Consider the following 13,791-nt stretch of genomic DNA (forward strand, 5'->3'; position numbering starts at 1 on the left):
GACCATCCATTTTTCTTTATTTTTATTTTCTATTTTAAAGACAAGTATATTTGGGAAATACTCATGCCTCAGAATGGACAAAAGGAATATCAAAGCTCTTTTAAGATGCTTTCTCTCCAAGAAATATGTGAATTAGAAAGTTATGTATTTCATCCTTTCAGATGTTTTTATTACCTTTCACAAGGTTTTCATGTATCTAAGAAATTACACTTTATATCATTTTCGTTGTTTGTATCTCACATGTATTTGACACACCTTCTGCTATTGAGAAATAAGACAGAAATGTTGGCTTGCTTGTTGAACGTGCTGAGTTAGTAGTTGGTGTCCAAGCTAGAAACACTGCTTTCCAACCCCTTTCAGAGCTCCTCTCACATCTTGGTTTCTCAGGCTGTAGATGAGGGGGTTGAACATGGGGATCACAATCCCATAAAACACGGAAGCCAGTTTTTCTTGCTCTTGAGACCCTAGGGTGCGATGGTGCAGATACATGTAAGACAGAGTCCCATAGAAAAGGGTGACTGCTGTCAGGTGGGAGGCACACGTGGAGAAGGCTTTTTTCCTCCCTGCAGCAGAAGAGATCTTCAGGATGGCAGCCAGGATAAATACGTAGGAAAAGATGACGACCGACACAGTGCACGTCAAGTTAAACCCCACAAAGGCTGCTAGAAGCATGATGTTGAAGTAAATACTGGAGCACGAGAGGGCGAGAATTGGGGGTGCATCACAGAAAAAGTGGTTAATTTTATTGGATTTGCAAAAGTTCAGTTGGAAAGTAAAACTTGTGTTTACAGAAGCATTTAGGAAGCCCATGAAGTATGAACCAATTACAAGCTGAATGCAGACTCTCTGGGACATGACTGTTGGATAGCGGAGTGGGTTACAGATGGCCACATAGCGGTCCACCGCCATTGCGGCCAGGATGTAGCCATCACTTGTTGCAAAAGCACCATAGGTTAGCAACTGCACCATGCAGCCTATGAATGAGATAGAGTGTTCTGTCCCCACAAAGTTTTTCAACATCTTGGGAGTGATAGCAGTAGCATAGCAGAGATCAACAAAAGCCAAGTTTTGGAGGAAAAAGTACATGGGGGTGTGAAGGGAAGCTTCAATCTTGATGAGCAGGATCATGCCAATGTTACCCACCAGGGTGACCACATAGATCACCAGAAACACTATGAAGAGGACAAGCCAAGACTTGTGTTGACCAGCAAATCCCAGGAGAATGAATTCCGTCACTTCAGTGCCATTGTTTTGTTCCATGGTTGGCAAAGATGAAATATCAGCTGAAAAGCTGCCGAAAAAGAAGAGCAGTGAAAGCTAAGACCACTGCGAGCATCCACCTAATTGTTCAGTTGGAAATGGTATACTTAAGTCCATAGTTAATTTTGAGAATATTTTCCATGACATATCTTGCTTAGACTTTAAAGGCTGAACCTCCACCTGGCTTAGATTATTTCTTCTATAGTTTGGGGAAGTTGCCATGCCCAGTAGCTGTGTTCTCAGCATGCAAACTGATGGTACAGTTAATAAAGGTATCAATTTGGGAATATATAAGTACATTTTGGGGGGCCACACCTGTGGCATATTGATGTTTCTGGGTCAGTGATCCAATCTGCGTCCTTGCAGTGACCTGAACTCCTGCAGTGACAAGGCCAGATTCTTAACCTTCTGGGCCAAAAGGGAACCCCTATAAGAACATTCTTTTAATTAAGAATGGTTTTCTTGATCCCGCCTACATTTTAATTAGAAATCCCAGTGTGCCTGAAAACTCATCATTCTGTTTGAAATTCTGACGTGGCCATGGGGTCCTGTATGATCTCGTTCCCACCTATGTCAATATTTTCCCTTTATTTTTTTCCCTTCTTCTCTGCCATGATGGTTTCCTGCATGGAATCATAGAGTTGCTTATGGAAGTGTTTATCAAAGTATTTATGGTAAAAGATGATTTTCTTTATAAATGTTCTAATCTGCTGTGGCCTAACATTTTTGTATAAGCAAAGAAAAGGTCTTGGTAGGGTCAAAATGTGTGATAATTCAAATGCTCAATCTCGCTTTAAGTAGTTATCTCATCATGGACGAGAAACAGAATCCAAGGACTGATGCCGGTCCACGGGCCACACACTGAGTAGCACTGCTCTCTGGTGTCCATGCATCGTAATTTACTGATGAGCCTTCCTGGTGATGGACAGCCGATTGCCTACAACTTGCCTCCACTACAAACAACTCAGTGTGAAATTTTTCTAGGGTCTATTGCTAGGAACAAAATTTTTCAGTCTGAGGCTATGCACATATTTAATTTGACCAAGTTCTTCCAGATCACTTTCCACAATGGATACCTTAGCCCAAACTCCTCGTATTTGTGCGTGCGGATTTCCACGTCTGCACGTCCTACTGAAGACTGGTATTTTGCTAATGTTTTTTGGTCGGGAAAATGAGTAGAAAGCGATGTCTTATTTTTATTTGTTTTCTCCCATTTAAGTACGAGTAAATTTTATCATTACTTAATGTTCTCCTGAGAATTTGGGGATTTTATTGTTTTGCAAATTGCTTGTTAAATTTTTTTTGTGAATGTTTATTTTTTCTTTTTCCTTTTTTTTTTTTCTTTTTAGGAACACACCTGCAGCATATAGAAGTTCCCATGTTACGGGACGAATCAGAGCTACAGCTGCCAGCTTATGCCATAGTCACAATAATCCAGGATCTGAGCCATCCGAACCACAACTCATGACAACATTGGATCCTTAACCTGCTGTATTTGGCCAGGGATTGAACCTGCAACCTCATGGTTACTAGTCGGATTCGTTTCCACTGCACCACAACAGGAATTCCTTGTGAATGTTTCTATTGAGTTGAGTTTACATGTTCTTTATTTATCCAAGATTTGAATCTGTGGTCATCTGACAAAGATTTTCTTTCATTCTATCATTTATTTGTCTATAATATCCTCCAAGGGAGAGAAATCCTTAAATGTAAAATAATAACTTATCATTTTCTTGCCTTATGGTTTGTTCTTTTGAAAAATTAGATGAATGAAGGCCATCTCTTTCCTAGTTGATGTCCTCAGGAGCGTAAAGAGCAATAATCATAATTTTTTTCAATTTTTTATATATAATGATTTAAAAAATTTTTTCATTGTAGCTGGTTTACAGTGTTATGTCAGTTTTCTACTGTAGAGCCATCTTTAATAAGTCCACAAATAACAAATGCTGGAGGGGATGTGGAGAAAAGGGAACCCTCCTGCACTGTTGGTGGGAATGTAAGCTGGTACGACCACTCTGGAGAACAGTATGGAGGTACCTTAGAGAACTATACATACAACTACCATGTGACCCAGCAATCCCACTCTTGGGCATATATCCGAACAAAACTTTCCTTGAAAAAGACACATGCACCCGCATGTTCATTGCAGCACTATTCACAATAGCCAAGACATGGAAACAACCCAAATGGCCATCTACAGATGACTGGATTATAAGATGTGGTGCATATACACAATGGCATACTACTCATCCATAAAAAAGAACAAAATAATGCCATTTGCAGGAACATGGAAGGAACTTGAGACTCTCATGCTGAGTGAAGTAAGTCAGAAAGAGAAAGACAAATACCTTATGATATCACTTATATCTGGAATCTAATATATGGCACAAAGGAACATGTCCACAGACAAGAAGATCATGGACTAGGAGAACAATTCTTTTCAATTTGAAATGAGCTGTTGGCATGTGGTAGCTGCTGCATTATGATATTTCATATCACACAAATAATTTTGTTTTGGCTGTGCCCATGTCAATGTGGGGTTCCCAGGCCACAGATCAAATACGTGCCATTGAAGTGACCCTGAGCCACAGCAGTGGCAACACTGGATCTTTTATTGTGAGGCCACCAGGGGACTCCTCATACATAATTTAATATACATTATTTATGTTTTCCCAATATTTACTTTTTTAAAAAGAAAGCAGAACTAGGACCTACTGTATAGCACAGGGTAAGCTACTCAGCCCTTTGTAATAACCTATATGGGAAAAGAATCTGAGAAGGAATGCATGTAGGTATATGTATAACTGATTCACTTTGCTCTAAACCTGGAACTAGGACAACTTTCTAAGTCAACTATACTCCAACAAACTTTATTTTTAACGAAGATCAGCCTGCCTTAGACAAACAAATGAACAAACAAACAAGCAAAGAAGAAAGCAGACTAACAGAACAGAAAGTGATTGCAGTCTCCGTGCCTGTGTTTCTGTGTTTGGGTGGGGTGTGCAAAATACTTAAAAATTGTAAAGAACTGTGTGCTTTGACTCGTTATTTAAAAATTTACACACAAAACTAGACCCAATTATGTTACAGGAAAGTTCTACCAAACTTTTGTGAAACTGATAATTCTAATACAGCACAATATTTTCCTGCAAGTTAGGGAAAGTTTGAGAAAAGAAAATTTGAATCAATTTCACTTCTGGATGTATGTGTAAAGAATAAATATTCACGAGTCAGATCCACCTATACCTTAAACTGCCAGAGGTCTCAGAAAAGGCTCCAGTGCATCGGTATTTCCTCCTTCCCCAGGACGTGAACAAGTTGAGAAATAAAAGAAATGCATATAGGGAGCCCATTATGTCACCTCCAGACACCTGGGGGAAGACTTTCTTGGTCAGGTTTCTTGTGCCCAGTCAACAACCTGAGTAGACAGGCTTATCCACCCAGTGTTGGTGGCAGTGACTGGGTCATGCCTCTTGCAAGTTGTGGTGAAGCACCTCTGAGATGCAGCAGCCTGGCTGCTCCTGAGGGGGTGGAGCAGGGCATGCCAGGTGGTTCCTGGATTTACTGATCAGATATGTTGCTGCACCCTTCTGGGAAAACTGAGTGGCTAGAAAGGGAACAGGATGGCCATGATTCCACAAAATGAGCCCCTTTTGCAGGAAAGAAATATCAGAAGTAGGGAAAGAAGTATTTTCCATCAGCTATCAAGGCCATCAGCCATATCAACATGATAGGCCCCCCCATATAACTTATAAGCTCAAGGTAATTTCAGTGAAATGCTTGGGAGGATTTTATGTCCATCTGTACCAACGTACAAAATTTATATAGAAGAAAAAAGAACTAAAGACTGCTAAGAGAATTTCAATGGACAAAAAGGGAGAACGTGTCCCATCAGCTATCAGAACTTACTCTAAAGCAATAATAATAAGGCCAGTGTGGTACTAGTGTGAGGGCAGACAAACAGATCAATGGAGATAAAAGATGTCATAAACAGGCCCACAAGTCTTTAGAAGCATGAGGTATGAAAACAGTAGTGTGTGCATCAGTACAAAAGACCCAATAAACGGTGGTGCTATAAATGCTTATACATATAAAAAATTGTACTGTATTCCTACATTACATTTTATTATTCCAAATGGATTAAGGATTAAATTGTAAAGGTGTGAGAATAAACAGCAGAATATCTATGACTTAGCTATGCACTGAAAAATTTAATAAAGATAAAAGTGCACAGAAGGTGAAACACTGAAAATTCAACTATACATTATAAAAAAGAAAAGACAGATGCAAACTATTAGATTTAGAATGGATAAACAAGGAGGTACTGTATAGCTCAGGGACCTATATCCAATCTCCTGGGATAGACCATCATGGAAAAGAATTTTAAAAAGAATACACACACACACACACAGACACATAACTGAGTTATTTTGCTATACAGCAGAAATTGGGACAACACTGTAAATCAACTGTACTTTAATAGAAAAATAAAAGACTAGAAACTGACCTGAAATTTACTCAGGTCAATCGGTTTCTGACACACATAAATGATAAACAATTAGTACCCAGTACATTTAAGTAATTTCCAAAAACTGCTCCAAGTGAAAAATTTGCAAAAGATATAATCAGGATAGTTAGAGGAGGAAAAACGCAGTCAATAGAAATATGGATATACATGGATATACATGTAGATCATGAGGAATGCAGTGTGTTAATAATGCACTGAAAGATAATTTTATACTTCTCAGTATAAAAATACATATTTTAAGTGAGAATGTGGATTCATACATTCCTGATGCAAAGGTAAATTAGAACAGTCATGGAGATAAATTTGGAAATGTTTATAAAATTAAATACATGCCTCCCTTTGGTCCAAAGTTTTTGTTATAGGAATATATTCAAGATAAATTTTTGTCCATGTAAAAAAGGATATATATATCCACATATTTACACATGTAAGTATATGTATGAATATGTGTACCTCTAATATACACACAGAAGAAGGGCCACAGCAGCATCTTTGAACGTAGGAAAGAAGAAACTATTAAAGAAAGAAGTATGAATTCAGTAAACTGGTGCTACATTCCCTATGTAGGTAACTTTCTGAAATCGAATGCTGAGTAATAGAAAGCAATGGAGGAAGTTAGTGGCTGCACGGGTGGTTGTTACATAATGTGGACATTTTTATGCCCCTTAAATATTGTGCAAGGACAGAATTTCTCACCCCCGCACATCAGCAGAGGTCCTTACTCTGATGTCAGTAACACCAGGAAGAACTGCAGAGCCACGGGCGTGATGGTCACGGTGGGATAAGACGTGCTTTAGTGGTGGGGAGCATAGCAAAGCAAACCCGTGGCTGATATGGACCATCTGGCTCTTGCAAATTTCTTCAGAAATAAACCGAGTGGGATAAGTTTGTGGTGCAAGAACAAGGACCAATTCTCTTCTTCCGACATTTAGTCAGGCCTAAAGGCCAATGAGAATGTGTATGTGGCCTCCTCAGGTACAATTACAGTGCAACATATTAGAAAAGGAGGTTTCTGTCCAGTGGGTGAAAGCACTGGTCAGAGGAACCTAGCACTTCTCATGAGTTCATTTAAACTAGAATCTGGATGAGTTAAGGACATTTGTTGTGTTAATTTAATCATTCTGAATGCAAATAAAATGCATGATGTGGTAGTTTTCATGAGGTATGTAAAAACTAGTACAAAGGACTCATGACACGCATACAACGACCAACACACAAACGCAAGACAAGAACTCATGTATTTTGAACGTGCTTAATCTAGCCTGAATCCTGGAGCTTCTGAAGTTTCATTTATATTGAGCACAATGCATCTGATAGGACCTGGGTGTGAATGCTCGTCCCACCACCTCATAGAGACAAATGATGTCAGCCCTCGCCTCAGTTCCACCTTATATAAAATGGGGATCGCAGAATCACTTGGAACATAATAATGCTCCTTGTGACACTGTGTATAATAGCAAAAGTGTGGAAATGGAGTTAAATAAGTCGGAATAGTTTCATATTATGCGTCAATACACAGTCCAAAGAGAATGAGAAAACTGTACACTCCTATGGAAAGGTGATGCTATCACAGTGTCAAATGAACAAAGCAAATTGCTGAATAATATCTACAGTGTGGATCCTCTTAATATAAAGTTTTTTTTCCCTTTAAAACTCTCTCTCTATTTCTCATTTTCTTTATTTATCCATGAAAAAGCCTTGAAAGGGTTCACACCAAACTTTTAATGGTTATCCTTGGGCATGGGAATGAGGAGAGAAACTTTTTTTTTAAAATCAGTTTGAACTTAACTTCTTGCATACAGGTGATATCTGCACATAGTTAAATGAAACTAGTTAAGCTCACAATGCAAAAATTTAACAATCCTTTCCCTTTCACCAATTCCACTCCTAAGGAGACTGTTTGCAGCCCTTTCAGCTTAATTTTTGTTATTGTTGTTATTATTATTATTCTTCTTTATGGCTGCACCCACTGCATATGGAAGTTCCTGGGCCAGAGACTGAGTCCAAGCCACAATTGTGACTTAGGGCACAGCTGTGGCAATGCCAGATCCTTTAACCCACTGCGCTGGGCAGGGATTGAACCCTCACCTTCCCAGAGACATGAGGCATTGTAGTCACATGCTTAACACACTGTGCCACAGTGCGAACTCCTAGAGAGAAAGTTCTTTGAAATTTTAAACTTCATCACCTTTTCATTGTAATAGAACTTTAACTGTTTTAAGAAGGAAGAGGAAGGGCAAGCAGTCACGTCTGCCATGTAATGATGTGACTTAAAGTGACGTGACTGATGTAAACACCCCAGCACAAGAGGCAGCACTGGAAGGGCCCTCAAATCGGGTCATGAGGACACATGCACACACCACACTAAAGCCTTCTGCTGCTCACTGCTCCTCACTCCTTCAGTTAATCATTCAATCGTGTGCTCATTCATATCCTCCTCAGACAACACGCAGCCCAGTTCGGTTCCTCACTCCATTTCCATTGCGTCACCAGGGATAAAGGGATTATTCCTGGTCTTGGGGTGAAACTTTCGTTCTGACCCCTGTGCTCCACTGTTACCAGCACACACTGGGATGATAACATGGCTGCTTTGGGAAACAGGCTTTGCTTTCTCTTACTTACACCCGAGCTGCTCCCAGATTTTCTTTCTGCACCTGGCACAGGATGATTGGCCACCAGGCTCTCTGTGTGTTTCCTCCTAACTGGGGAGTTTAAAGCTGGAGCCTAAGGGATAGATCCCTGCTCCCTTGAGAACCTGAGCTTTCAGGGGCTGTGATGGAGTTGGAATAAGCCAGGTTCAGTAGTTATTTTCAGCTAAAGAGCATTTAAGCTTTCTCTAGAGAAGGTGTGTTTCATCATGCTATTGTCATTAGGGACGTTTTGCGTGTGTGTGTGTGTTGCTTTGTTTTAGAACAACGCCTTTAGAAATTTTTCTTGTTAAAAATCAGGTTGAATAACTTTTACAATGTCTAAGAATTTGTGTTCGGTTCTAGAAAGCTGACCTTGTCATCATAATTAGCAAAAAGCAGGAGCATCTGGAGAAAAAAAATCCAAAATCCAAAGCTAATCTAAATTTAAGTCCACAATCCCTAATATGACAAATAGAGTTACCACTGTTAGAATAAGTTTGTATATTACCACTTTGACTATTTTTTTAATTTGAAGAAAAAAAGACTTGATCACTTCTTTTTTTCTAATAATGTTTATATTTTCAAAATCAGCCATGGATAAAGACACCCTTATTCTTATGAGCACTTTACACCTTCACGATATTTCAGGTAAGCATTGTGATGTGAGAGTAGTGTTTGGCCATGAGGCTTCTAGTATTAAACCTTTCGTTAATGAGAGGAGAAAGCTAGAGTCAGTGAGTCTGTCGCTTCTTGTCTGAAGGAGGGTTATTGCCAAAGTCTGGGGAACTGACATTCCATATTCCTCACTGCATGATCAAGTGGAATGTGTGTGGAATGTGGTCTCCTGAGAGTAGAAGAAAATCCAACTTCCCTTCGGCTGGGACTCTCACAAAACCAGAGCCTTCGTTTTCCTTTACAGCAGCAGTTTGGAAGTCAAGGCTCACATTTTGTGACTTGCTTAGTCTCCCCCACATGCTGGTTGTCTCAGTCTAGCGTGTCAGCCATAGGGCTAGGCATCGCGTTCCCTTTCAGAGCAGAAAAGGGATCCTGGACGGGTAGGTAGGGTGATAGCCACACACACACTCCTGGTCACAACGACAAAAGCTCCCCCGGGTCCAGCAGACTTCTACTTAGATCCCGCTGGCTAGACCTGTGTTACGTGGAGTAGCAGCAACCTGTGTGTCCTGCACCACATCTCGGCTACTTGATTTCAGCACAGCTGTGGTGGACAGCTCTGCCTGTGCCACTAGTGGCAGGTTTCCCACAGTATCTCTCTGCTTCACTGACTTAGGAATATCTCGTAAACTGACTCCACCAGACTCTAGCCATGTCCCAGACTTCTAACTTCCAGAACCGTGAGAAATACATGTTTGTTGTTTAGAAATCACTCAGTCTGTGTACACTGTTAATAGAGCCTTCATGGACTAACACATCTGGAAAGTACTACACATACAATTACATGTTTGTTATGGCCAAAGGATACAAATCATCACCAGCCAAAGGAAAATAACAGCCACAGCAACGCCAGTCCCGCATCTGGGACCCATGCCACAACTTCTGGCAATGCCAGTTTCTTAACCCACTGAGGCCAGGGATCGAACCTGCATCCCCATGGATACTAGTCAGGCTCTTAACAGCCGAGCCACAACCGGAACTCCTTGCCTTCCTTTTTGGAGGGAAGGTGTATAACAAACCAGCAGTGTGGTTAAAAGCTTAGATGTACCAACGTGCACAGAGCAGAAAACATCGCCCGCTTTATCCCTTGTTTCCCAATTTCTGATTTCCCTCCCTGGAGAATTTCACTGTTACAATTCTGTATTCTTCTAGATTAGCCTTTAATTGCATGTGCAAACATTCTAATATTATATTATTTCTTCCTCACCCATATAAATGACAGTGTATCACTCACATTTTTCTGCAGCCTGAATATAACAATATTTCTGGGTGATGTACATGGAAAGAGAAATCTCAGTCTTTATTGGTTGTTTGCTATTTTATTGGACAGCTGCATTGCTTACCATGTCTAATGAAACTCCCTTCCCTACTGGTGGACATTTAGATGGTTTCAGATCTTTATTAATAAAAACAATGTTATAATAAATAGACTAGTGTGTGTAGGTGTGAATATATCTGTAGGATTAAAAGATGTTTAGGAGATCCTCTGGGTCAAAGGGTATCAACATTGTACATTTTGAGAGATGTTGCCCAACTGTCCTTTGGAGCAAAACTCTGTCAATTTAAATTGCTTCTAGCAAATCTAGAGTGACCGTTTTGCAAATCCTTTCTAACACAAGGCTTAGACAATTTTATTACACTTTGTCATTATGATAGGTTAAAAAAAAACAGTGTATTTTTGTTTTATTTGCTGTTTTCTCCTACAAAACAGATTGAGCATCTTTTCCCATGTCCAAGAACAGTTAGTATTTCTTTTTCTGTGAATTACTGTTTATTATGTTGCCCTCTTAAAAATAGTTTGTTTGCTTCTATATTGATAGTCTGAGTCAAGAAGCCTTCCTTCCTTATAAAATTTGCATATATGTATTTCTCAATATTTTATATTGCTAATTTTATATTTTGCATGTAAAAAAGCTTCGACTTTTATGCCCCCATAAATTTCCCAGTCTTTGACAAATATCTGAATATATGTTAGATTATGCATTTAACCCTCAGTATAGGTATTTTATAATGCCACACTAGCCTTTACTTCCTGCTTGAGTATAGCCTTAGGGTAAGCTAGAGGTGTGTTTGAAATCTCCTGAGGTCTTTCCTAAAAATGAACCCAGCCCTGGTCAAGCTCACAGTCGTAATTACAGATGATCAGGAGTATACTGCAAGTTTTCCATACCACTGTGAAAGTTTCATGCTATAGCTTTTGCTTTTAAGCATTTTGCTTTGACTATTGTTTGCCTTGATACTTACCTACATCTTTCAGCAACTGCAATGTTAAAGCATGGTCTCTCTCTCTCTCTCTCTCTCTTTTTTTTTTTTTTAACAAAGGCTCTCAGGAAAAAAGGTGCTTGGCATTGAATGAGTTTTCAGTTAGGACAAATAGTAATAGGCTTGCTAGTGTGGTCTTCCAGGGAAGCACTATACGGGTGAAATAATATTTTTGATCTGTGGTTGGCTGACTCTGCTAATTCAGAAACTGTGGATATGGTGGGGAGGCTGTAGAGTTGTTTTCAACACTATTGTTTTAAAAATTATTTTATGGTCACACACATGGCATATGGAAGTTCCTGGGCAGGAACTGAATCCAAGCTGCCACTGTGTCCTATGCCACAGCTGCAACAATGCCAGATCCTTTAAGATCCTTTAACCCACTGCACCAGGCTGGGGATGAAATCTGCACCTCCACAGTGACCTGATAGCTGCTGCAGTCGGACTCTTAACCCACTGAGCCACTGAGGGAACTCTGTCTTCGTGGTCTTCTTTTTTTTTGCACAACCATGGCTCAAGCTGTTGCAGTGACAGATCCTTAACCCACACACAAGAGAACTCCTATTTTCTTTTCAAGCTAATAATTTCATCATGGAATTGGCTTAGCACTTTTGTTGAAATTCAGCTTATTGCATGTTTGTTGTTGCATTTTTTAACTTTATATTTGTCCCACTGGTCAATATATCTTTGTTTTATTACAAAAACTGGTTTATTTACCGTATCTTTAAGTTAAATGTGAAAACAGGCACAGCATAGGCCCTCAAACGTTAAAACATTAAAAAAAGTTTTTGGACCATTTTAAGATTTTTCGCTCTTCCAAGAGGGCTTGATGCTATTTTTGGGGAGAAGGCTGCAATTTCACTACTTTATTTCCTCTGTGTTAATTGCTCTTTAATCTCTTCTGTGGTAATTTTTGGCAACCAGTATTCTCTCGGTCAAAAAGCATCCATTCCAACAGGTTCTCTAATACATCTGGATACTGCTGGTCTAAGCATTTTCTCATTGAAAAAATTTTCTTTGTGCCCTTGTATTATTTTTCTTGGTAAATAAGCAACTGACTTACCCATTTTACTGTTATTTTTAGCTTCAGAGAATGAGTTCTTATTTATTATTTCTGTTATTTTTATAGCTTTAGCATCAATTAAAATTAATTACTACTTTTTTTTTGTCTTTTCAGGGCCGCACCCGGGGTTTATGGAGGTTCCCAGGCTAGGGGTCTAATCAGGGCTACAGCTGCCGGCCTACGCCACAGCCACAGCAATGCCAGATCCGAGCTGCGTCTGTGACCTACACCACAGCTCAGGGCAACACTGTATCCTTAACCCACTGAGCGAGGCCAGGGATGGAACCTGCAACCTCATGGTTCCTAGTTGGATTCGTTTCCACTGTGCCACGACAGGAACTCCTCCTCTCTTCTATTTAAAATATTATTATCTCATGTCTTGAAATTTACATATTTTTTAATTTCCTATGTACTAACACAAGTATTTGTAGAGTAAAAAACTTTTATTTGAACACCCTCTGTAGTTTATAGATATTTATAGTGGTTTGTAAACATAATTTTATAGATACTCGTCAATTCTGTTTTTATTTCACCTTCAACTAAAGATTTGTTTGAAAGAGAATTTCAATATTAAGTGGTAGAATTTTAGGTGTTTTTAACCTGAAGCTGTATTATTAAATTCTAGATCTAGCCCACTGGATCAGGGAATATTTTCCACACTATTTCTGGTTTTTGGAGCTTATCATATTTCTTTAATTCTTCCATGGGCACATTAAAAAAAAAGAAAGAAGGAATGAAAAAAGGAAGGGAAGAAGGAAAGGGAAACAAGGAGGAAGGAAATAAACAGAAAAAGAAAAGAAGAAACAAATAAAAAGGTTTTCCTAGTTTCGAGTTAATACGAAGATGAAAATCAGTTCTGTCAATAAATTGAACTGTGATATATCTAACACATTATCGATGGTCAGAGAAAACCAATAAAAAATAGCATTTATAACTAGAACTTGCAGCGGAACTACTGACAACTCTATCTTCTAAGTGACTCCTACTTTTTCACCAATGACATAACTATTCCTACTGAATTCCGTCTACCTCTTGAGTAAAGATTATTGAGATATCCAGTTGCTGATCTTCACCCTTTGACAGTATTCAAATCTAAAGAGAGTACCTGCTTTCCTAATCCATACTAGGATTCAGTCAGCAAAGCCCAGATGATATAAAAAGCTCTTTCCAGAATTTATTACTTGTAGGCTTGTTGATGATAACCTGAGGTGGTACCTCTTTGTAGTTTTGACTTGCTTTTCTCTGATAACTAGTGATGCTGAGCATTTTTTCACGTGCTTGTTGGCCCTGTGTATGGCTTCTTTGCAGAAATGTCTATTCATGTCTTCTGCCCATTTTTCAACTGGGTTGTTTGTTTTTTTGCTGTTGAGTTG

At 39.3% G+C, this 13,791-nt stretch overlaps 1 protein-coding gene across 1 annotated transcript; it reads right to left on the reverse strand.

Moving 5' to 3' along the window:
* Nucleotides 1-330: 330 nt before the first annotated feature.
* LOC125123984 (putative olfactory receptor 5AK3) lies at nucleotides 331-1,260 on the reverse strand. The gene has a single exon (XM_047774161.1). The coding sequence runs from the start codon at nucleotides 1,258-1,260 to the stop codon at nucleotides 331-333; it is 930 nt and encodes a 309-aa protein (XP_047630117.1).
* Nucleotides 1,261-13,791: the final 12,531 nt, after the last annotated feature.

This window comes from Phacochoerus africanus, chromosome 4, assembly GCF_016906955.1.
Source record: "Phacochoerus africanus isolate WHEZ1 chromosome 4, ROS_Pafr_v1, whole genome shotgun sequence".
NCBI classification, from domain to species: Eukaryota; Metazoa; Chordata; class Mammalia; order Artiodactyla; family Suidae; genus Phacochoerus; species Phacochoerus africanus.

Coding starts and splice junctions, on each gene's coding strand:
- LOC125123984 (XM_047774161.1), bottom strand. CDS start 1,260: ATGGAACAAAACAATGGCACTGAAGTGACGGAATTCATTCTCCTGGGA.